The 25,179-nt window shown below is 38.2% G+C and overlaps 1 protein-coding gene across 4 annotated transcripts in view; it reads right to left on the bottom strand.

Moving 5' to 3' along the window:
* Window positions 1-403: 403 nt before the first annotated feature.
* Window positions 404-25,179, bottom strand: part of WDR37 (WD repeat domain 37) — a 44,368-nt gene continuing 19,592 nt past the window's right edge. For all 4 annotated transcript variants that reach the window (XM_038127461.1, XM_038127460.1, XM_038127458.1 and 1 more), the window contains 9 exons: window positions 24,619-24,754; window positions 23,181-23,252; window positions 21,193-21,237; window positions 19,442-19,518; window positions 17,481-17,718; window positions 16,810-16,951; window positions 5,883-6,017; window positions 5,096-5,210; window positions 404-3,541 (listed from right to left, as the gene is read on the bottom strand). In XM_038127461.1, coding sequence (XP_037983389.1) covers window positions 3,410-3,541; window positions 5,096-5,210; window positions 5,883-6,017; window positions 16,810-16,951; window positions 17,481-17,718; window positions 19,442-19,518; window positions 21,193-21,237; window positions 23,181-23,252; window positions 24,619-24,754 — 1,092 coding nt within the window. In that variant the 3' untranslated portion in view covers window positions 404-3,409. The remainder of the gene's footprint in view (window positions 3,542-5,095; window positions 5,211-5,882; window positions 6,018-16,809; window positions 16,952-17,480; window positions 17,719-19,441; window positions 19,519-21,192; window positions 21,238-23,180; window positions 23,253-24,618; window positions 24,755-25,179) is intronic.

Raw genomic sequence — 25,179 nt, 5'->3', positions numbered from 1 at the left:
TAATTTTGCAATACTTTCACTGTATTCTAAACATTAAAAAATTGTCTAGATTTCATTTTGACTTATCAGTTTGTATAGTGGAGTGAAAAGTCATGGAAACTTCTGCATAATCTGCATAACGATGCAATTACAATTTTTTTCATACAGAGTGGGAAAAGACAGTACAAACGTAGTCCTGAACACCCTTTACTGGCAGTGTGACCATTAGTGCTACAGAAGACCTACCATAATAAACAGACTTGGCCTTCTTTTCCAAACTGTGCCCATCAATGCCTCAGAAACAAACTTGATTAGTAGAAAAGAGTGGAAAGTGAATAGGGAGATCCTTTGACCACAAAAAATTGAAATATTGACATCAACAGTAACCTTAATGCAACACAGAAAAACAGCAAATTGCAAAAAAAAATTGTTGAATGTTTTAATGCATTTTGAATTGTAATGAAGAAAAACATTTTACATCTAAAAACAAATTAGCAGAATAATAAAAAGTGGTTCCACATAACTTATAAATTCTTTTTTCCAAAAGGTAGTTTTCACAGATTTAGGCAACAAATAAGATGTTTCCTTCCAGATCTTTCTGATTGTAAAGTACACACAAACTTTGTGAAAATTGATGTGCATTGCTTGAGAGAAAGACACAGAAGCTTGGTTTTGCCCAGTGATGAGATTTCTGTGAAATTCTGCACAATACTGAAACTGTAACTGCAACTCTGCTCCATTTAATGAAATGCTGGACATTGTTCAGTGCTGAAAAAACACTCTTTAGAACATTTAGAGTCATGAAATGTTTTCCACACATTTAGTAAATGTAGTATATTCACTACCCCTGCTCATATGTTTAGCTTCAAGAGGAATGGCAGTTTGGCTTACCCTTCACTACAGTATAGAAAACTAAACTAAGTGATAGTTCAGTGTTCAGCTGATTTAAGTATTAGCCTGCTCATAAGAACGTGGCTCTAGCACCTTGTTTGGTTGATTCTTTTCAAAATGAAACCACATAATCACCCATTCTGGTGCCAGAGGATGGTCCCTCTGGTGATATAAAAAGTTTGCAGCACTGATGATTAAACTGCATAGAGTCCAGTGGTTGTGTACTACATATGTATGAGAGAAGCTTAGACACTTTAGTTTAGCAGGACCAAAACCAGTGACCCTCTCCTCTGCCTTAGGTAATAAAGGAGAGCCATTGTCCAGATCCTACATGCAGGCCATACTGGAGAAACTGTTTGTACTGGCCAGACACTTTTCTCTTTTTTTAAAAACAGCATAAACCTTTGTAAAGTTCTCTCTGTTACCAACTAAAAGAAAGTGAGTCTTGTTTTCTTAAGGAATAAAACCTGTAACCCAACATCAAATGGCTTTAACCCAGAGCAAAAAACCCAGGAAAAAAAATGAAAATAAACAGTCACCATCATTTAACTCTTACCACCAGAAGACTTAAAACTCTGCAGCTGCTTTCTGCAACCTCACTAGTTGTAGTATTTAAAATTACTTCAGTACAGTTGTCCATCTTGCATCTCAAGAAAAAAATTCCAAACCCCACAACAGAAAAAAACAAGGGATCAAACCACTCTGATGGCATGTACTACAAAGACACTACATACATTCTCCATTAAATATTCTGAGTTTCCTTAATGTTACAGTCCAGAACAATGTGTAGGACCCCCATTTTCCTTCCATTCCTCACTGATGCATTCATTATCCCATGCCATCCCACTATACTCCCATGCCACACAAATGTTAGCTAACAGGAGAACCAGCTAACACATGTCTTAATGTCATTATAAACAGTGATGCAGAGGACATGAGCACAGCTGTAGTTGCACAGAATCGTGATGATGAGACAAAAAGCTCCTAATACATCTGCCAAGCCACCATGAACCTCAAGATTCCCACTGTCAGAGTGCACCCTTCCTTACCCCCACACTTCGTCTTACACTGTGATACGTCAGACAGTCAGGGGCAGCATCTCCCTTCAGCCAAAAAAACAAGTGTCTGTCTGAAGCAGCCCTTCCATTCTTTCCAAGCCACCAGCTGCCACCTGCACTTACTGATAGCAGCAGCCGCAGAGTAACACCCCACTGCCAGTGCAAAACCAGCTAAACACAGTGAGGAGCAAGAGCAGAGCAAGAGCATTTGGGAGAAGGAAGGGAGAGCTATGCTAATTACCCCCTGTTGGAACAGGACAGACTGCAGTGCCCCTGCCACGACTGGGTGACACGTGATGCTGACAGCGTACTGCTCCACTAGCTTTATGTGGTAACTACCCTAAGGATCACATGCAGTATGATTGTCTTTCCTCTCCTGTCAGAGACAATACTTCAGCCAGAGACCAAAGGTGCTTTTTCTAGGCTACAGAGAGATTAGATGCATCTTGACCAACATTCATTTTTGAGGTAGTACTCATTTACTTTGTATTGCTGGCTCAAAATAAAAATATGGGAAGCGAACACAATTAATAGTATGCTCACTGTAGGTACATAAACAAAATCAACAACCCCCAAATAAACTATTTCCTTTCTGGGCAGATCACCAAAAGGTATTAATCCTTCTTACAAAGGTTAGCTCACATTCACTGGTAAAGTCAAACTTTCATAAATGGTTTATAACAATAGCTATAAACTAAAGTGCTTCAGAATTTGCTTGACTAGATTTCAGTGATTAGAATTGTAATATTCTGGATTTTTGCTAATATGAAATGTGATGAGGTTTCAGAATCACTCTATATAAGAAGGGCAGAATGAATCTTTTTCTTTTTTCAAAATAAAAAGTACAAAAGAAGATTAAAAATAAACCTGGCAGTCTACACTCACTACAAGTTGCTTGCATTTTCCTTCTCAAATCTACTATTTCTCTAGTAACCGGAGTAAAAATGGAGTTAAGTTGCACTATATGGCAGCACTAAAAAAAGTATTCAAATCAGATGCAAATAGGAAAATGTTTACAATCATACAACTAGCGAAATTCACACTTCATTTCAAAGTTTTAGCCCTGCAGATTCCTTTTAACACAAGGCAGATATGTAGAGTCATGGAAAAACGTAACAGACTGTATACACTCTCTACAGTAATTACATAAGTTTCACATTTATGTCACAAATGTAATGCCCTACTGTGTAACTATTAAATGCTAAATAACTTATGAACATTGATGTGCTCTACGCAACAGTGAACATATTGACCAGTGGATGCCAAAATATAAAATTTCATACACAAGACAAACTAATTCTTAAAAAATCACATTTTTCTGTACAACCCATGCAAACTGTGCACAATGTGGTAACAAGAACAACACTTGCTCAAGTCTCCTCTCACGGAAGAGCTTTTACAGCGACAGCAGACCAGTGTTCAGAAAAGTCTGCCCAGGTGTAGAAGTCCACTGCGACACAAACACAAAAACTCTCAGCACTTCACTTCTCTTGTAGCAAAGCGGGGATGTTGATGTTCCAGCCGATGGCCTGACGGTCAAACCCACACGTGAAGAGGTTGCAGATGGGATGGTCCTCACACCAGGCAGAGCAGCAAACCATCCTCCTGTGCCCCTGCCACCATGCGGGAGACAGCACCATTACTGACACGGATTGGGAACTGCCGGGCAACAGCTCACTGCAACCCAAACTGCAACCCAAACTGCAACCCAAACTGCAACCCTGCCAATCCTCAGCCTACTCTTTACAAACAGCCCTTGAGAATCCTGAAGGTCATTGTTACCTGCATTTGCAAGCTATTAGTCTGCATAATGATGTGACTCCTCAGCACCAGCACTGCATCCATAAGGACAGATGCATACAAAAAGGTGCATCAAAATTTGTTGAGTTTTCCAAGGTCTGTTTGCTATCTAGTTACATTTTCTTTACAAAAGCAAATCAAATTTTGATTTTAGCATTTTTATTTATAAAAGCAGTCTTAAAATAAGGATCTACTTGCTGGCAACTACTTTGTAACAAGCCTGCAAGACTAAGTGTCCATATCGTCCATAATTCAGGAGGCATAATACTGCAGCAGGACAAATGTCATACTGATGAAAATAGTTCAATAGCAACAAAAATGTCCAAAATAGGGTCCAAAAATGTCCAAACCAGCATTCAGGTTAAAAAAAAGCAATAAAGTCATGATTTCAGTAGTGTCAGCCTGAATGGAACTTCTAAGGAAGAAAAGAAGACATGCACGCACACACACAAAAACCCCCTCAAGACTACAATAAATTTAAAATCCCATCTAAATTAGAAAAAAATCCAGAAGAGATTAAGTAAGTCTTAGAACTCCTTCCGAAATTCTGTCAAGAACTGCTGAATCAACCCCAAAAAAGACCTATTTATGTGACATAATCCAATTAATTTCACTTAGTCTGATTTGCTCCATTAGTGATGCTTGCCATGCCAAATAGTGCCATAAATGCACAAAACCTGATGGCTGCAGCAAGGATGGTTTATCACATGGTAGGATGTATCTAGAATGTATGTGAATAAGCACAGAAGAAAAAAATTAAAATTTATCACCAAATCATACAAGGTGAGCTCACAAAACTGATCCTCACTTTTTCCCTCTATGTTTCCATGTCACAGAATCACAGAATGGTTTGGGTTGGAAGGGACCTTAAAGATCATATGGTTCCAACCTTTCTGCCATGGGAAGGGACACTTTCCAGTACACCTGGTTACTCAAAGCCCCATCCAGCTTGGAATATATAAACTAGCTAGACACTGTAATTTAAAAAAAAAAAATTACCATGAGAAAATCACCATTAAACCTCATAGTGAGCCATTTTTCTGACACAATTCAAACAGAGACATTAAAACACATCAGAAATGCTCTTACACACTTTTTCCATTTCATAGTGAAGGCAGACATGTTTCACTTTAGCAAGGGGAAACATCAGGATGAAATTCACTTGAAACACCATCTCCAACTCCAATAAAAACGTTTAAAAAGTTTCACATGGGCACGTTGGTTATTTTTAATAACTAACAGCATATTTATTCAGACCAGTGCCACTCGGCATTTGCTCAGCTTTAAGCCAGACAGACCAAATGCCACTGAGGCTTGCCTGAGGCAGGACAGACACCCTGAAGTGCAGCCCTGCAGGTTGCAGGTACCTGTCTGTTGCTGCGAGGGAGCCGCGCCAGCCGCACCCCGGACATGTCGAACAGCCGCACCTGCCGGTTGTCGTGGGGAAGGGCGATGATCCTCTGGCCAACGCACACGTTAATCCTGCAGAGAAGGGACAAAAGGAGGCTGGGGAGGAAACAACCAGCCTGGCAAATAGAAACTGACAGCACAAATTTAGGCTCATGGGAAGGGATGCAGCTGAATTTTTCCTGGCTAGAATTCACAAATGGAAAGAGAAAAAAATATTGAACCATTAAGGTATTTTCTATTGTACTAGATCCTCAAATAGCCTTAACATCTGTATTTTCTTATAGAAAATTTCTTAAAAGCAATGTACTTACTACAACTTAATGTTGATCACACCTGCATTTTATAGAACCATTTCAGACCTTTTTCAAATTCTTATAAATCTCACGTTTAATTTCAGGGACAAAAAATAAATGTCTATTCAGTGAATTAACAGAATAGACTATTTCAGTTGAAAGGTACCTGCAATAATCATCCAGTCCAACTACCTGACAAATTCAGGCCTGATCAAAGCATAAAGCATGTTATTAAAGGTATTGTCCAAATACTTCTTAAATACTGGAAGGCTCGGTGTATCAACCACCTCTCTAGGAAACTTGTTCCAGGATTTGACCACCGTCTCAGGAAAGAAATGTCCAGTCTAAACCTCTGTGGCACAGCTTTAAACCATTCCCACACGTGAAAGAAATTAAGAACTAATTAAGAAAGCATGAATTAAGCAAAACAGTAACTCAGAGATCGGCTCACCTGTTGACTGCAGAATCTGTGCGGATCGTTGCAATAGGACTCCTCATGTTTTTCAAATCCCAGACTTTTACTGTACGGTCATCACTACCAGAAACAACGTTGTCTCCCACAGTGAAAACTGCAGATGTCACAGTGCTAAACAACCAGGAGTAAAGACAAAGATGTCAAACTCTAAACTTCTTTATTAAACTAGCATCTGATTTAAAGTTTTACTTCCTGCTCCCATGCTTCCTTTAGCACATGTAGTCTGCCTTTTTTTTTAAGCAGAGTAATCTGAAATTTAAAATTGCAAACAGCTATTTTTGGATTAAAAAATATTCTTACAAGATATACCTTACACTTAAGGTGAACAGGGCTTGAGTGGCTCAAGTGCTAAGGGAATCAGCCCAACAGTAGAGACTCACTCTGATTCTGATTCCACTGATCTATTTCACTGATTCTGACACGAGCTAAACAGGCCCAGTCTTGAAACTTGAATTCACTTTTGAAGTTCTGCACTAATGTCCAGCAGGTTTATCACACAACCCCAGCTGAATTAATAGCATAGAGTACAAATCTTCTTCTTACATGATTTGAGATCAGTAACAAAGCTTTTCTTTCCATCCAAAGATTTCTGTAGAACTATCCCAGACATTTTCATTCACTGCACAGATACTGAGGAGGTCCCAAACACCTGAGATGTAGCTAAAGCTGTTCTGTACACACACATGAACATGCTGTAATCCACACACAAGGACTCCAGTATAGCTGGTAGCTCCACTACCAATAGCTACAGCAACTAACAATCTCTAATTGTGATTTCTAGTCCTGTTTTACAAGCAGCTAAAGTCTGAATCAAATAAAAAATGCCAAGTTGTAGTAAGAAGCACAAGCATACAGTTCTTCAAATTTTACCAAGCATGCCTACAAATGCACAAGGGCAGTCAGACAAAGACTCATGGGAATATTTCTAGCAATTAAAGTGCAACATATTACTTCCAGAAGCTATTTTAGAAAGAATTTTATTTTAGGATTTTATTATCTTTGCATTTACAGCTTCAGACAACAGTATGTCATCAATATATTGGGCTCAAACTAACAATTTTCACAATGATTCTATGATTATTTTTAAATACTTTATTTCATATTAACCAATTAAAAGCTTTTGTACTAAAATTTTCATAGTAATTGTATGAATTCCCAACTCAAAGCCAGTTATTTTCTGCCCACATAATGTACTAATAAAGCATTTTTAAGGAAGGCCTCTCAATTCTGTTTCTACAGATTTGATTTAATGACCTATCTTGTAACTTGGGTCATGCACATCAATTTCTTAGAACTTAGTAATTTTAATTTAAGTTGTCAGTTGTTACTGTCACTTTAGTTGTTCTACAGAAATTTGAATTCATGTCCTATCCAAGCTGCTGATTAAGATTAGCACAAGCCAGGTCACAATGGACCAGTTTATGCAAGCCTCTTAATTTAAATTGACACCAAATTAAGTTTTAATTAGGATGAAGGCCCACTTTTTTCATGATACCAAGTTTCCTAACACATTATTAGAGTGCAGCTAAGCCACCAGGGAGATGATTACAGAAAGAACCAAGAGGTCTTCGAATAATCTTCTGGACTTTATGAACAAGAAGTCAAAAAGTTAAAACATACATGAAGGCCACAACTGCTGAGTCTCTTTCATCAGGCACCATCTTATTTGGGAAGAAAACTCACTCATGCAATCAAGCTGCTGCGCAATACAGCTGGCATGTTCTTACCACCAAACTTGTCTCTCACCAGCCCAAACAACTTTAAATTTACCAACATCTGCACTCCTCACTAGTTCTGTACACATAGAAGCTCAGAAAAAAGAAAATTCAGGCTTTTACTAATCTCTACACTGCTGCAATACATTTGAAGCAAAGTTTACAAGTTTAAAATTCTCTATTCTATCTCCATAATTTCCACACACATTGCGAGACTTCCTAGCACACAACAGCATAAAGAATTCAAGTCATAGAAAATCTCCAGGTGAATGAATATACTGTGCTTTAGTACTCTGCTGCCAACAAACAAATCTGATCTCTTTCCCCATCATACATTTTATTCCAATTACAGCTGGAATACGCTGTGAAACTGTCTTAAAATAACCCTCCACTTTTGGGTGCTTTTTTCCAAAACTTTAAAGAGCTTTCCAGCTTCTTTGATCTCATATTGGGTTTGCTTTATCATTTATTACTTTCAAACATGGTTAAGTTTCTTTGACCACATAAGGTTCTCTAATCCTTAGATTTATCATTTTTAAATGAAAACATTCAAAACTATTGCCAGGAAAACAGAATGCCAACCCCAGGTTAGCTCAATCCTTCCTGCTCCTCCAAAGACTCTCAAAAGATAACAAAATCCTTTCCAGCTTAATTTACTCTTTCAGCTTAACTGTTTAGATATTACTGGGTACACCAAGAAAAAGTTTGTAAAATAAAATTGTATTTAAATACTTCTGTAGCTCTCTGGAAACAGGGCAAGAGATAGAAAGGCAAAGGGAAAGCTGCTGGTCTCTTTTTAGTGACAACTTTAAAGGTGCTTAGTGGTCTTAGCCTTCCATTCACCCTCAGCTCAGCCCTGCAAGGCCCTGCAGGCTGGGATGGGCATTATCTGCAAGCACATGGGACTATGAAAACAATCTTTTACATAAGGAGCTTTGAATTTAATGGCTAAATATAAAAACACTTCTTACTGAACCCAGTGTTTATGACCAAGAATTTTGGTGCCAGTTCCAAAGCAAACAGTATATGGGATGTCTACATAACATTCCCTGTGCTTTTAGAAAAATGAAGCATGACTTTTCTAAGGGAAACACTCAATTCAATTCTCAAAGACATCTCATTTTCAAAATAGGATTGCAAGGCTTGAAGTTTAAAGTAACATAACAAGTCTAGAAAGGCCAAAACAGTATCATTCTCACAAACCTGACAACTCTGGGGAGGGTTATCATCAGAGTAAAGATGAAGTGGTTTTTTGGGTTTTTGGTTTTTTTTTTTTTTTACTTTAAAGTGGAACACAATGAGTTGATATTTTAAAAAATCACATGCATCTAAATTCAAAAGCATGCTCAACACTACAGACCTAAAACATGAGCAAGTGCTGCACTCATAAATCTTATGCAGTACAAATTACATTCTGTCTCCTCTGGTACTCCAACTGGGGCATCTCTTAATATGACAGATGCATCTCAGCAATTTTTTTTCCTGGTTTTGTATTTATTTGGTTTTTTTAATTAAAACAAAATAGTAGCAAGAAGAAAGGGCGCTTCCTACTTATAAACTAAACCAGGATTTCAGCCCAACTAAAGGGGAATGGTGAGAAGGAAGAAAGAGACCAAGGTCTGTTGGAAGAAAGAAATTAACAGAAGCAGCCAATAAGCAAATAACCTTTCAAAAGTATTGGCTCCATAACCCCATCCATATCACAAAAATTAAAAGCCTTTTCCCTCTATTTTCATGTGGCTAGATTTAATTTTTGTTTGTATTTGTCTTCAGTTTGTTCTAACCCTGATAAAACTCTGGTTAACATCCCCTTGGCTAAATTAATAAAAAGTGTCAACAAAAGATCATCAGCCCCCCATGTTAATTGAATGCTAGAAGACATTAGATTTTTAATAACTCAAAAAGATGACAGGTATTGTAGGACATTAAAGAAAAAAAAGAAAGAAACAAGCAAAGAGGAAGCAGTCTTATGACACTTCAAACTGTGAGTCCCACAGGGAGTTTGGTGTGCTACAACTATTCTCAAAAAAAGCTTCTGCCTCCGCCAAGCCCCAGCAAAACTCATTTATCTTGTCATAGGGAGCAGCCGAGCGTGTACTTCCAGCTGACAGCGTGGCACTTCCTCAGCACACACCAGTGCCTGGCCTCCACCATCCTGCTCCCTCCGTGGGTCTCAATCACCAGAAATGCTGTGGCGCTCGCACTCCTCATTAGGCCCAACAGCTGTCTCCCCAGTCACACTGAGACACAAAACTGCTTTGCATAACAATCTGCTGAAATTTCACACATAGGGGAAGAGGGGAAAGAAAGAACGTGGAAAATGTTGGACCATGAAATGCTGATGCAGAACTCTCGCTGGCAATGCACCAAAAAAGAAGTTAACACTGCTCTTTCCATTTTGATTTGCAACCTGAACTGGGATTTACCATCCAACTGGGAGACAACACATTTTCACGGCCTTGAACGGGCATCTACATGCATAAATCTGTGTGTGGGATGAAAATGGACTAAACCAGAGCTTTCAGATGAATTTATTCAAGGTAACTTGAATACATACACCTACAGTTGTACACAAGCAGCAAAATTTGAGGGCTCAAATATGCCTCTTATTTTTAGTAGTAAAGCTGAGAAACAAAACCTAAAGGAAGCTCAATTTGGTAACACATTTTCTGCACAAGTTTCCTGTGTTTTAGTGGAACAAAGCATATCCCCACATCAAGCAGTCTGCAACCTGAGAGAAGCCAGGAACTGTGTTTAAATCCTCCAGATGTGGACAATCCCACTGCCCATCTCAACAGGAGCTGGCACTGGCCACAGGAGGCCCAGGTAAGGAACCCACCAGAACCTCCACATTCGAGTGCATTCAGGTTTAGAGTGCATAAAAGCACTCGATTCCAGCAAGAGCTACACACATCATTCCACATCATTCCCAAAGTCTGTCTGTGGATTTATCTCAAATTATCAGCAGGGCTTTTTTCTGCAACTTAAGAAACAGTAAGAATAAACCATGAAGGAATTACAGAAGCACAGAATCATTTAGGTTGGAAAAGAGCTCTGAGGTCATCGAGTCCACCCTGTGATCGAACACCGCCGTGTCGACCAGACCATGGCACTGAGTGCCACATCCAGTCTTTCCTTAAACACCTCCAGAGACTCCACCACCTCCCTGGACAGCCCACTCCAATGTCTAATCACCCCTTCTGTGAAGAAATTCCTCCCAATGTCCAAACTAAGCCTCCCCTAGCAGCTTGAGACCATTTCCTCTTGTCCTGTCACTGGCTGCCTGGGAGAAGAGACTGACCTGGCTTTCAAGGAGCCGTAGAGAGCGGCACTTTGATAACTCCAGGCCAGTATCAGGTTGGCAGAATGTTAGAAAAGAAAACCGGGAATTCAAGCTGTGCAAGGGAGCAAGGAGTGGTAACATGGATGGGCTGAAGGCATGTGAAACATGCAGGCCCTAGTCTGTCTTGAAACAGATCGATGAAGAAGCACTCAGCAAGGGAAGTGAGGCACATTCAAAGCTGGATCCCTGAGCTATCAGTTATTAAGGCTGCTAACAAATCTAAGAAAACCACTGAATTCTTATCATGTTCTGTTACATCTGTGTAGTCAATGTAAACCAAAAGGTTTTGTAAAAATGTCCAGAAGCACTAAAAGCATTTCAAAAAAGCTAACCCTAGAGCTTTGAGCCCAGGCCATAATCTTCATTTAAAGAATACTCAACATGCAAATGTAGGATCAGAACAGTGTGTGAAATGCAAGTTTGGAGCCTTTTTTCAACGAAATGCAAGAGGAAAAAGTCCCTCAGCAGACAAAGCAAGGTAGGAATATTAATAGCAATATCAGAACCATCTAGTTAATCGGTGAGGCTTGGGAAGAAAACTGAATGTTTCATCACAAAAATTTTGCATTTCTTACAGAAGCTAAATTGAGATACCCACACATGGGGAATGCCTAAGGCATTCTTTGATGAGAAACACAGAAAAATGGTAGACAAAGCATCACTAAAGTCATTAATAACTGAAGCAAGAACAGGACTATCTTGAAAAGAACAGATGTGTTAGACTGATCCAACACCACTGATAGCATCCAACTGGTTCTATTTTGTTTGGCACAAACAGTTTTAACTAAAAGCCCAATTTAGCCAAAGGTGCAAAGCCTGCATTTTTAGGACTACACCTACACATGCTTTAACTTCACCAAGAAAGTGGTTGAATAAGAATATGTAGCAGTGACCTTGTAAGATTGGGCATATCTAGAATAAGACTGCTTCCAACAGGGATGACTAATGACATCACTGCCTGGAGAAGAGGCACTTCTCCCCCTGCCATGACCTCCTCCTTCAAGAACAATATATTCAAAATAGACACAAATAAGATATGAGAATTAAATCTTGTAGACCCAAGAATCTGAGAAAGCCAGATGACCTTGGCAAACCCAAGTGTCCACAAAAACTAAAGCAATTACTAGTCTCCTGAAACAGAATGCCATTTTGACATTAACTGTCAATTCACTAAATGTAGAATTTAGCCCAGCATCCTAATCAGCAGCTGCTTACTAATTTTTGTATTTTTAATGCAGATTCTTCAGCAAGCACAGGAATTGGAAAACATAAAGTTGAAACAAGAAATATTTGCAATTCTCTAATTTCGAAGTTCTCAGGATGAAGCACAACTCACCATTCAGCTGGCACATTCAGAGACATACAGGCAGCAAATGAACAGGAACCTTCCCTTCTGGTCTCTCAGAGCCACACAAGCAGAGTGAAAGGAGATGCAATATGCTGCAGTCCAAAAGAGCTATAAGCTCTTTGTAAGAAATAACCTAAGATCCATGATCAGCAATTCTTTTCCTGAGTTTGCTCAGAAAGTAACAATCATACAGATTCCACAGCTAACACACAGTCATGCTTGATGCACTGGCCCAATTTAGCCACAAGGATCAGTAAGTTTGAAAAGTAGTAAACAAACGTTTTAATTTTTTGGGGCTAGGACAAAAGTACCCACTGCAATTTATGGGGGTTTTTAAAGCCAAAAAATGCATTCAATTGCCATGGCAAAGTGGTGCTTAACTACTGAACAACCAAAAAGCACTAATAAATGATATTCATTGAAGTATAGCAACCCAAAGCTCCTTCTGAAATATCACTTTATTCTTTGAAGGATGGTATTTGCAAGTACAGACTTGGAAGCCCTGCATATTTTTTTTCAAGCATTTCAAGACCAATGTCCCCAACCAGTGAGTACCTCTGACAGTCATTAAAGAAAAGAAAGGTTTGTTTATTATTTACCAAGTATTTTTTCAGCTACATATAAGTATCAATATACTTCAAAATGTACAGCAAAAGCCATAGTTTAAACACTGTATATGAATCCACTAGCTCATAAACATTCTGTTGCCCACAGGGGATTAATTTATTTCCTGTGTTACTAAACTGTAAGAAAAAATGTATAAAATCTGTAGAGTACTGGGTAGACCTGTATAGGCTAATTTTTTTTATTTCTTTTTAAGCTACAAATGATAAACATTTCCAGCATTAACATTTTAGAAAGCTCCACACATCGAGACACACCCCAGCACACGCAGAGTGCTTAAAAGGACAGAAAAACTCATCAAGCAGATATTCAAGAGCATGTCAACACCAGAGTTACTCAACTAGGCCACTGTGTTGGGAAAGGCAAGGCCTTCACAGCTGGGGTAAGATGGGCTGTGCAGGTGTCAGCAAAGGAAAGCACAAGTGAAGTGGAATGAAAACTGCCATGTAGATGCCAGAACCATTTTGCTCCACAGGACAAAACCTTAGTTCAGTTTGAAGAGCTCTAATCAATAACCTCTAAATTGAATAATTTCTCAATAGGAGAACAGCTGTTATTATCAATCTTGTATTTCAAAGCAGTATCTGCTGGAAAAAAAGATATTGGAATATGAGTCTCCAGTACAATTTTTGGAGGCTTTAACTCAGGAGATGGAGATCAATTTAGTTAAAGGCCACAAGTCAGTGCCTGGATTTTAACATAGATGTAATCTTTTCCCAGGGCTCTGTTAAACTCTTCATATGGAGATGTGACTGGGGATTCACAGCACTAGCAAGACAAATTCCTATTGGTGCACATACAGAACCAGACAATAAAAACATTTATATTTAAGCAAACATCAGTCTTATTTCCAAACCATTTCATATTTTTTTCATCAGTAAAGAATAAGTAAGTGAGATGAACTGAGGGCATGGCAGATCTAAAGCAGTAAGTGACAAGATACCTTTACTGCTATGTGAGTAGGGCACAGGCAAATAAGTCATTTATTGAACTGAAGCAGTCATATTCATACACACACACACACACACACACACATATATATATGTGCCAAATGTAAACAAGCAATGTTTGCAGAACTGGAAACTTCCATGGTGAGATACAACTTCAAAAAAGACCCCAGCTGAATGCAGGCTCAAAGGGCAAAAGTACTATCAATCTACTACACTTAGTCTATAAATGTCAAAATATACTTGGAAACACACTTTGAGGCAAATTAGGTAACTTGTAAATAAGAACAGAAAATACAAAAAGAAAAGACAGGAAATTTCCATAATTAGCATAGAAACAAAGATCTTGAAGATAAAAAAAAACATAAGATGAATCTGAAGCTAGGCAAACTAGGGAGGCACAAAAAGTTTAACAGAGAAGTTAAACAAGCAACTTACAGAATTTGCCTAGAGATAAATTGAAATCTTTACCATTGGAACAACCTAGCATACAATTGGCAATTCTAAAATTACCTTTTTACTCAAAACAGCTATCAATGCAAGCAGCTCAAGATAGACGGGTTGATCACGATTCCTTGTGGCCTTACTGGAAGAGAATTTACTTTCTTAAACTGAGTAGTAGATGATAAGAAGCACTCTGCTTTTAATAAAGCTATGTTCAGGACACGAAAGTGATAGGTGACTTCTTAGTCCATTTAAGACACAAATAACGTCTCCCAGATGATGACACACCATCACTGTGACACACGGGACACCGCACTGCAACTCTCCTTTTTCTGACAGCACCGGGCGCCGGCCGCGGCGCGCTGCTGCCACCTGCTGGGGAGCGGCTGCAGCGCGGACCCGCGCCGGGAGGAAGGGACGGCTGGAATGAGATTTTTGGGTGAACGACATGAGAAACACGGAATGCTGGCCTCCTGATTGAGATGTTTGGCGTCTAATTATATTGGCATAGCGCATTAGGAGTTGATCTGGGGAAAAAATAGCTGCTCCGTGAGCGCCAGACTCATCAGGTACTATTCAGCCAGAGGGTGTTAAAACTTATGGTTGAGGACTTTAAATCATCAGTGTTAACAACTGTAACATCCAATTTGCAGAACTGATGCCAAGGGTCTATCAAAATACTAAATGCTTGGCAAATTATTCAAACAGACATTCAGAAAAGCCAAAAAAAAAAAACCCAGTTTCTTCTATGCTTCTTAATGTGAAGAGATTGTTGCAGTGTTACTTAGAGGGTAATTTAAAAATATTTTGCCAGTAGGCAGTACAATAAAAGAACAAAAATAAAATTCCTCAAAGTACGTCTCAATTGCAAAAATATCAACCTCCCCATCTCTGCTCAGTCTGCATTCATCAGTGAAACACCTTCTGTAACAGAATTGCCCCTTCCACAAATGAGAGCCTCAGCAGCCCTGGCCACTGGAAAGTAAAATCACTTTTGAGACTGTCAAATTTAGGGTGTATTTGGTGAAAAAGCCTGTGTCAATACTAAAAATTCATACATTCAAAGTACAAAACAGAGACAGCTGATACAGCAGACAAACACAAATATAATGATCATTAAAAGCTAGAGTAAGAGTGACGGAAGAGGTTGCACAAAGTCTATTCCATTCCTAAAGAACAAACTCTCTGCTAGTTTATAGGTCTCAGCAATAGAAGCCAAAACACCAGCTAACAGTTTTTACAGTATGGACCAGCACCCAAGATCACCATCATTTGGTCTCAGCACATATATGGGAAAACACAAATGTCAGTCTTGGTCATTTCTCTGAAAAAAACATCCTGAGACAAAGCAGTTAATCAGCTTGGGGGAAAATGCAAGCACCAATGGATACAAAACCTTACAACTTTACACAACATTCTAGGAAAAGTGATAGAAGAATACAGAAGTGATAAGATGAAACAATTCTAGGATGTAGGCCACAAAATCAAGCTTACTGCTCTATCAGGAGAAGATGGCCACATATACAGGATGATTGTGAAGCACCAAGTAATTTATCAAGCTCAGGAGTCCACAGCAGAGGGGGTTAAAGAGGCTTTTGGTTATATATAGGCTATGAGAAAATGAAAAAGAGGGTACTGAAACTCAGTCATAATGTAATTTACACAATTAACAAAAAACAGAAATGTGAGTAAATACTTGTGGTTTGTATTTTGAGCTACGATTAACAAACATCTTTTATTCTGAAGAAGGGAGGTGAAATTTTTTCTGAAACAGTCAAGCTCACACATTCACAAGTCAAGAAAAGATTTGCTTCCTTGGGTAAAGTATTTCCAAGTTACACCTGCATTTTCCATGTGTCAGAGCTACAAAAACCTTAAAGTTAAGTGAACACCAGAACACAGATTCTCAGGACTACATTTGTCCATGTTCAATAGTAGTCAGTGTAACATCATTAAGCTTAAACTGCTAACTAAAAACATTACATCAGAATCACTGTTTTGACAGAACATGGCAGTCAGTGCCTATACTTTTATTTCTTATTTTATGTAAAAATTAGAAGCTTTTAAGAGTAAAAATTAATCATTTTTTATGCACTGGTTTCAAAGGAGTAACCTTTACTTCACAGTGAGTATCAAGACAAGCAGAGGCAATCTGCTTGATCCACTGCATTACAGCAATAACCCCAAACTGCAAGCATAACCAATGCCAAAAAAGAACCTCATACCTTAAATCACCTTTAATTGTAACAACTTTTATCAAGACTTACCATATGAGCAATAGCACACCAAGAGCCCTGGCTGCTGTTTTGGAAATTATGTACTGCTGCGCTACATTTGAAGGAGAACAACTGGGGGTTTCTGTGAAAAATCAGTCTCACAAAACAGGAATGAACTCAGTACCTCAAAAAGCACACAGGAACAGTTCTGGGCAGATTTGCAACTTTTCAAACTTGAGAAAACCTGTGAAGGAGCTGTCACTTACTCTGTGTGGCCCTGAAAGACATTCACAGAATGGATAGAAGGATCTCTGAAGTCCCACAGGCGGAAGGTGGTGTCGCGGGACGATGTCACCACGAGACGCTGGGTGGGATGCGTACAACAATGCGTGAGCTCCTGGTCGTGCCCTACAATCACACATCAGAACGTCTAAGGTAATGAAAAAAAAACTTTTCATTTCCACATACACTTGGAATGACATGCTGATAATGCTGATGATTTTCTCCTCTTTTTCCCAAACAGAAAGGGGTAACAATCATTCTGAACTTTAATCCTGTTACTACTGTAAAAGTTTGGGAATGTATTTGAAGGCAAAAACCACACTACTTATTTCACATTCAGTGCAGTAGTGCTTAACACACCATGAACACAGCAAAAGCCTTTTGCAAGAAGTAAAATTTGGGTACATTCAATTTAAACAACTACTTTTTCATAGGTTAAATCATAAGCTTAAAAGAAGACCAATTCATGCTCAGGGGATTTAGAAGACTGCAATTTTATAAACTATTACAACACTGAGAAGCAGATGGTGCACACTCACATCCTGCTCCAGAGAAAAACTACTTTCTTTTCTCAATGTTTTAGTATCTACAAATAATCCCTCGTATAAAAACAAACCACCAATTTAATTTTTTTTTTTTGCAAGAGAACAAATACCTGTAAGGGAATGGACAAGTTCAGAAGTCTCTACATCATATAGATTTGCTGTCCTGTCCCACGATGCTGTCACAGCTTGCTTCCCCCCAACAAGCCAGTCAGCTGCTATGACCACTCCTTGGTGGCTTTTCAGTGAGGTTAATGGGGCTCTGACAGTGGGGCAATCACTGGAACCATCTCCATCTCCATCAGGTTCATCTTTATCTGAGATTTCAACTTCATCTTCTCCAGACACTTGCTGTAAAATGCAAGGGAAAAAAAGGTGTAGCGTAAAAGGGAAGGAATATCTCTAAGTTACATTTTGCAGTGTAAATGCTTCCCAATCCCCTTAATGTGAATGTGGGTAAAGTAATTCTGCTGCACCCAGCCTATTCCAGCACTCACTATCACAAACTTAGTTGAAGGAATATAATCAGTAAGTTAAATGCAGTTTTAATAACTCCTTTTAACAACTTGCTGATGTGCAGCTGAGGGAACTGGAGTTGTTCAGCCTGGAGAAAAGGAGGCTCAGGAGAGACCTCATTGCTCTCTACAGCTCCCTGAAAGGACAGTGCAGCCAGGGGGTGTCAGTCTCTTCTCCCAAGGAACAAGTGATAGGACTTGTGGTGTCCTCAAGTTGCACCAGGGGATGTTTAAACTGGATATTAGGAAAAATTTCTTCACCAAAAAGGTTATCAAGTCAGGGAAGTGGTGAAATCAACATCCCTGGAGGTATTTAAAAGATGGGTAGATGTCACCCTTAAGGACATGGTGTAGTGGAGGGCTGTGACAGCGTTGGATTAACAGCTAGACTTGATGATTTTAAGAGATTTTTTCCAATCTAAATAATTCTATATTTCTACTTCATTTTAAAATCTCCTCCAAACTCTTTAGCTCTGAGTATCAGTCCCCTTTACTATCTGGCAAGTGTATTACCCTAGAGTTTCATTGCAGCACAATATCAAGGGACTTTTCTCCTCTCAATTTTTAGAGGTAGGAAGCATCTAACAAGACACTGACTATGTTAATCTTTGGGAAGACAATAATTTACAGACATATTTTATCCATTAAAAATCAAATCCTTACAGCAGTATTTGTCTGTTGGTCAATACACAGTCATCATGCAGTGCTGATGTAAACTGGACACAAAATTAATTCTTTTGCTCATCACTAAACATCATTCTCTGAATTCCTTTTTACACCTACACAAGACAAAAACATCTTTCCTTTACGTTACTTGGGAACTCGGGAAAAGATAACATTTGTATTTTCTTTCAAAATGGAAATGCCAAATCAAATAAACTAAATCAAACATTTTCCATTCAGAAATCTATCTCATATTACACAGTCAACTCTTGCCCCTACTTAGCCTACTGAGAAGCTCATGCTATAAATTATATTTTCTTCACAATTTAGTAAGGGTGCTTTTAAGTAAAATAAGCATTTGACAGGTTTATACTTTAAAGTAAATTCTGACTAAATAAAGGCCTGGGGACAACAAAACCAGACAGTGTGATGTGTCCTGGCAAGGGTTGAATAGCAATCAATGGAGACTCAAATAAATGCCAAAATTACAAGTCTTTACCATCAGTTTTCAATCCACAGCAACTATAAAGGTGCCTCAGTAAGTTATGCTACAAAAATTTAACCAATTTAAAAATAACTTAATTATTACAAAAAAGAAGTTATTTGACTGTTCATTTACAATTCATTTACTACCTTGAACAAAAAGTCAATTTGTCTGCTTGAAGCTGTAAATTCTATTCTGCACCAAATGCTTTTGAAAACGTGAAGGGAGTCTATTTTCAAAGAAAAGCTGAAATGCAGCTGATAAACTAAAACCTTAAAACCCCACCTTTGGCAGTCCTGAAATCATGTAATTTTTTAATTATGTGTAAATTTAACATTAAGTCTTATCATAAAACCTGTATCTGATGAAATTGCTGTGCAATTAGTTTAGTTTCAGCAAGCTGATTGCTTACATTGGAGTCTGCAGTTGGCTGAGGTGTAGGCAACTGTACTATGTATCTCCAGATGTGAGCTGTCTGGTCTCCAGATGCTGCACAGGGGAAGAGAGGCAAAAAAAAAATAGAGAGAGAATAAGTAAGAATATTTCTATGGGCAATAAAAACAGGCTTTAATATTACTTTTAGCAATACTGTCTAAGTTGCATATTTTCCTAACAGGTACCAGTATGAACTTTATGGTAAGCAAGTCTCAACATCTCAAATATAACTCATTATGCAAGATATAAGCAGCTACCAAATTAATCACTCCTACAGTGAAACACGCACTTGAATACTACACATCAGAACATGAGTCTCACCACTGCTCAACATGTAGCATTTGAAGAAGGCACTTAATACATCACCAGATATTCATTTACTGTTTCTCAAAATACTGGGGTTCTTTATTCAATTATTTCTTCCATTAAATGTTTTTATCATGGTTTTAATGAGAAACCCAAAATAGCGAGAGCAAAGCTATTTTTCTTCTGCCTTAAAGAACTCAGCTTAACTAGTGGCAGTTTACAGCTGAGAAGGCACCATGTGATTTTAACTCCATCTGTTTTAAAATAGACTTATTCATTATTAACTAAGGACAAATTCATGGTTGTCATTGCTATGGTCAGAACAAACATGCTCTAATCCTGCAGGATTAGAACTGCTCTCCAGCCACTCCTCTCCCAATTTATACTTGTGCTCAACATTACTCTGTTTTAGCTGCAGCATCTGGCATTGGAACTTGTTAAATTTCATCCCATTACTCATCACCCAGTGCTCTCACTTATTTGGATCCCTCTGAAAGGCCTCCTGTCCCTCACGAGAGCCAGCAGCACCTCCCAGTTTTATATCACCAACAAACTTGCTAATGATGCATTCAACTCCTGCACCCAGGTCACTGATAAATCTATTGCACAGGGCTGGCCCTAGAACTGATTCCTGAGGAACTCCACTGGTGATCCTTTGCCAGGCAGACACAGCCCCATTTACTGCATCCCTTTGAGCTCTGCCCTTCAGCCAGCTGCCCACACAGCACACCATGAACCAACTCATCCCACAGCTGGACAACTTGTCCAGAACAAGACTGTGAAGGACAGTACCAAAACCCTTACTAAAAACCAGAAAAACTTAATCTACCACATCTTCATCCACTAGGAAGGTGACCTTATCCTAGAAAGATGTCAAATTAATTAAAGAGGACCTTCCCTTTGTGAACCCATGTTGACAGTGCCTGATGAGTGCATTATTTTTTAAATGCCTTTCAGCAGTACCCAGTATAATCTCCATAATTTTTTTCAGGAACTGAGATTAGATTAACAGGTCTGTAGTTCCACTAGTCTTTCCTCATACCCTTCTTGTAATATTGGAGTACCACCAGTCAGAAGGGACCTCTCCAGACTCCCAAGAACTTTGGTAGGTAATTAGGAGGTATCCTGCCATAACACCCACTAGTCCTTTGAGTACTCTGGGATGAATTCCAGAACATTCACCTGATGTATGATTCCAAGTGTCTGGTTTGGAGCAGGCAAGCACAAATGACAGCATGACATGAAAAACACAGATGGAAAGATCTAGCTCTGATTTGTTATGCCTTCAAATGTAAAAATAATTCAATCAACAAGGATGCTGACAAGCAATAGGGAGAGAGGCTACAACCAGAACAAACTAGCAAATTACACTTATTTTCCATCAAGATTAACATACTTAACATATGAAAAAACTTTACATACCTGTAAGAGCCACTTGCTCAGTGGGATGAAACTTTATGGAGTTTACTGTATGAAAAAAAGTAAAGTTTTAAGTTAGTATTCTAAAAGAACTGTTTCACAATATTTTATCATTAAAAGCATCGAAAAATCAAGTAGTCTTAAGTTTTCAGCAATTTTTGGTAGTAATCTTTTAGGTGATATGAAAGTGTAGTATCAAGGGAAGCAGTTACACTTGAAACAATTCAAAGCAGCTACATAGAACAACACATTTTCTAGCATTTCCTGAATCTAGTACAAGTGGTTCATGTTAGAGAGGATAAACAAACCAAATCATATGTAAGCTGACAGGGGATAATGCTCGGGACTTTCACAAAGAGAATTCAAGTATTCATAATTATTTCTAACTCAATGAAAACTTACTGTATGTTACCATCAACATCCTGCTTATTGCTTAGCATTGCAAGAACGAATTCCTGAAAACCTGATGCAAGTAACACAAATCAGATTTCAGTCCTGCAACCATATGTAATCAAAACATGATGTCCTGCAAGAGTTCTATCAACCGACAAAGCTCTTAATTTCATTTCACTTCATTTCATAAGATTCGTTCAAGACAGAACTTAGAACTCACTTCCATCCATTATACAAGTAAAATAGATGTATATGTTGTTGGGAGAGCATGGTGCAATCAGTCTAAAAAGATACTCCTTAAACTGAACTAATTCTATGGTGCACCAGCTGCTGGCACCCAACACCTCTGTGCTATTTCAAATCAACTGTCAAACAAAAAAAGTTTCATTACATAAAAAATATGTTATTTCTATTACAATTTATAGATGCATATCGTTATATAAAATTTATATACAATACTATTTATCTTTTGTGGTTGTTCAAACACAGTTGTTTAAACACAACTATTTAAATACAGGTTAGAACTTCTTATTTTCACAGTTACCCAAATAACAATTTTAAAAGAAAACTACCAGCATGAAAGTTCAAGTGAGTGAAGTTTTCAAACATGACTTTATAGAACTTGGAGATCCATACAGCAAACAACCTGAGATATCTTAATTAACATGTTACCAGTTGTTTCTATGCATTTCTTTGTGCTGTAGGAGCTAGAAGTCATGTAGCAGGAAGAAAAAGTACAACTCACAGCTGAAGCAGTTCTAGAGAATTTAATTCTATTTGTACTCTTGCCACAAAGTTCGTGTGATGTGCTGAGTTATTTAGCCAAACAATCCTAGTCAATAACTGGGTTCCTGACATTGCCAGGGTATGATCACTCAAAGTGCTCAGGTCACAACAGCAAGGTAAAGCTATGGAAAATCTCTCCAGTTTTGGTCTATAAAATCCTGTATTGTAACTCATTAAGAGGGAGAAGGGCATTAATAAAGTTCCTGTCAAATTGGACACCAAAAATTAACATCAAAGACACTCACTGCACTGCACCTCCCCACCCAAAGAGGGGTTTAAAAACAATTTCCACAATATTCATACTGGTATAAACAAAGAAATATACCTATATTTAATTAACTGTCTTAAAAACAAGATTTTTGCATTATGCAGCAAATTATATATGAGATCTTAAACAAAGAAGTGCAAAAAGACATTCACCTAGCATCTGTAGTTCTAACCCAAATATAACACAGATCCTGCAAGACAGCTAATTTCTGATTATATAAGCTTCTTTTGTTCTCCACATGCACAAGACCACAATGAGTTATGACATTTTAACTTCTGAGTGTCTTAACTGTGCCTGTAAATTTCTTTATATGGACTTGTTTATTCATTTAGCATTTGTGGAACTGTCTTAATGTGCCTCTCCAATAAAGAATCATATTACAAAATGTTCTCTGTATGAAAATCAGTGGAACTTCACAATTGACTTGTTAATGATGTTGGCAAACCTGCAAGTGAAACCACAATAAACATTTCTGTAGCTGGCCAAAACACATTTCCCCCTCCCATGCTCTGTTCCCAGTTCTCACAACATGCCCTTATCTTACCTGAGCCAACATGCCCTACATACTTGACAAGGCACTTCCCTGTTTCTATGCTCCACAGCAAGGCAGTGTGATCTACAAAGATTAAAAAGCAGCTGTAAATAGTTTAAAACATATGTTTTTCATTTTCACCCTTTCAACAAACAAGTTATCTTCCACTGTAGCACATACCATATGAAATAGATTTTAAATGTAGAACTCTTGACTACCATCTTATACACAAAACCTAACATTTTCTTATCATTGTACACATCTCCCCCAAAAAAGTAAAGGTGCTGTCCTAATCACATTAATTTGCAGCAAGGCAAATTGAAAGGCAAATTCTGTATAATGCTCCAGCTGTGTATCATGAGACTCAGGGAAAAAAAAAAAAAACAAACCAGAGAAAGCATTCCATGGTGAAAAAGGCAGCCACTACAAACAGGAATTCTATGCACAATCTATTTACTTCCTGCATGGAAATCCCAAATGCATACAGGTCACTGCAGAGCACTAAAAAAAATTATTTTAAAAAGGAAATCACTCCAAATGCCACTCCTTTATCCTGCCACACCCAAAGCTAAATAATTAATTTAAGTATTTAAGTGGGTAGTACCTTAAAGCTGAACTGGAGAATGGTTTCCAGGTTAAATCAGGACAAAGACAATTTGTCCCAAACAAAGACAAAATGTGCCCCCTCAGCAGGCACATGAAAATTCTAACAGTTCAGTTCAAGAAGCAGATTTCTGGTCCGTAAATATTAAAGCCTAGTCAATACCTTTGGATTCTGTTCCAGCTTCAAAAGAATGTCACTTCAAATTGACTGATTCTATCTGGTAATGATTTGTTTTCCTAATAATTTTCCAAAACTACACAAGTCTCTACATTGATTTTTGGACTATAATAGATTTAGTGACTTGTTCCTTAGTACTTGTACCCCCTCAAGTGGAAGGAATAAATCTAATAAAGTAAAAAGGACTGAAAATTAAGATTTTTAGCTGCCCCTGTGTCCTGAGGCAAAAGACAGAATGCAAGAATAACAAGAATGTGCAAACTACGACCACATGTACAGCTTCTATTAAACAAAGACTAAACAATGCTAGGAGAGAAAGCCTGCAGGGATCTCTGTATCCAGCCATATGGAATTCTGTGCCAGAGGCCTCCCCAAGCAAGCAGCTCCCCATCCCACCCACCCACTCACCCCAACATGCCAGAGCTGACTAAGGAGAGTGTGACCTGCATGGAAGTGAACTGGCACACGCTTTAGAAAGACCAACAAGTATGCTTGAACCTTCTAAGGGAAAGGAAATTCCAATTTTAAGAATTTTTCAATTGCAGAACTTCTTTAGAAGGACTCTTTCAGAGTGAAGCTCAGTTTTTGAGTACACTTTGAATCTGTATTTGCTATAGCTTAGGGACTTAGCCAGAATTTTCTAAATATTCAAGCAACACAAAACTTTACCAGCAGATGCAGTTCCCAATACCACTGGCTGAGTTTTCGCGACACTGACATCCCAAATACCATCCCTGTGGCCAACATATTCCTTTACCAGTTGACAGATTGCCCTTGAAGTTGTAGTTTTAAAACTGGATACAATCTGAAATAGCAGAGACACCAACATTTTTTTTCCACATCAATCCAAGATTAGGTAATTATCTCACAAATAAAAATAGATATTAACTTTTCCATGATTCTTTAATATTCTGACAAATCACTACTGTCAAAAATTTGACATTTGATGGTAGGAAAATGAATTTGACTGCAAACATACCTCTCTTTTTTTCTTTTTTAATAGCAGCTGTTTTACAGAATGAGAGACAAACTATTCTGTACAACAATAATGCAATCTTATTGGAATAATGAGTTGTACAAGTGCAGAGTGCATTTATCATTCAGTCTGGGTAAGGATTTTAATGGAAAAAAAAAAAGGAAGAGCAAACCCAGCAAAAGACCTTAAAACTTTCCTTGCCTTTTCCCAAACAAGTACATCTGATAACTCAGACAGACCCTGCTAGCATGTAA

Source organism: Motacilla alba, chromosome 2 (genome assembly GCF_015832195.1).
Source record: "Motacilla alba alba isolate MOTALB_02 chromosome 2, Motacilla_alba_V1.0_pri, whole genome shotgun sequence".
Classification (NCBI taxonomy): Eukaryota; Metazoa; Chordata; class Aves; order Passeriformes; family Motacillidae; genus Motacilla; species Motacilla alba.
Note: the sequence above shows the minus strand (reverse complement) of the source record. Positions and strands in the feature narration are given on the sequence as shown.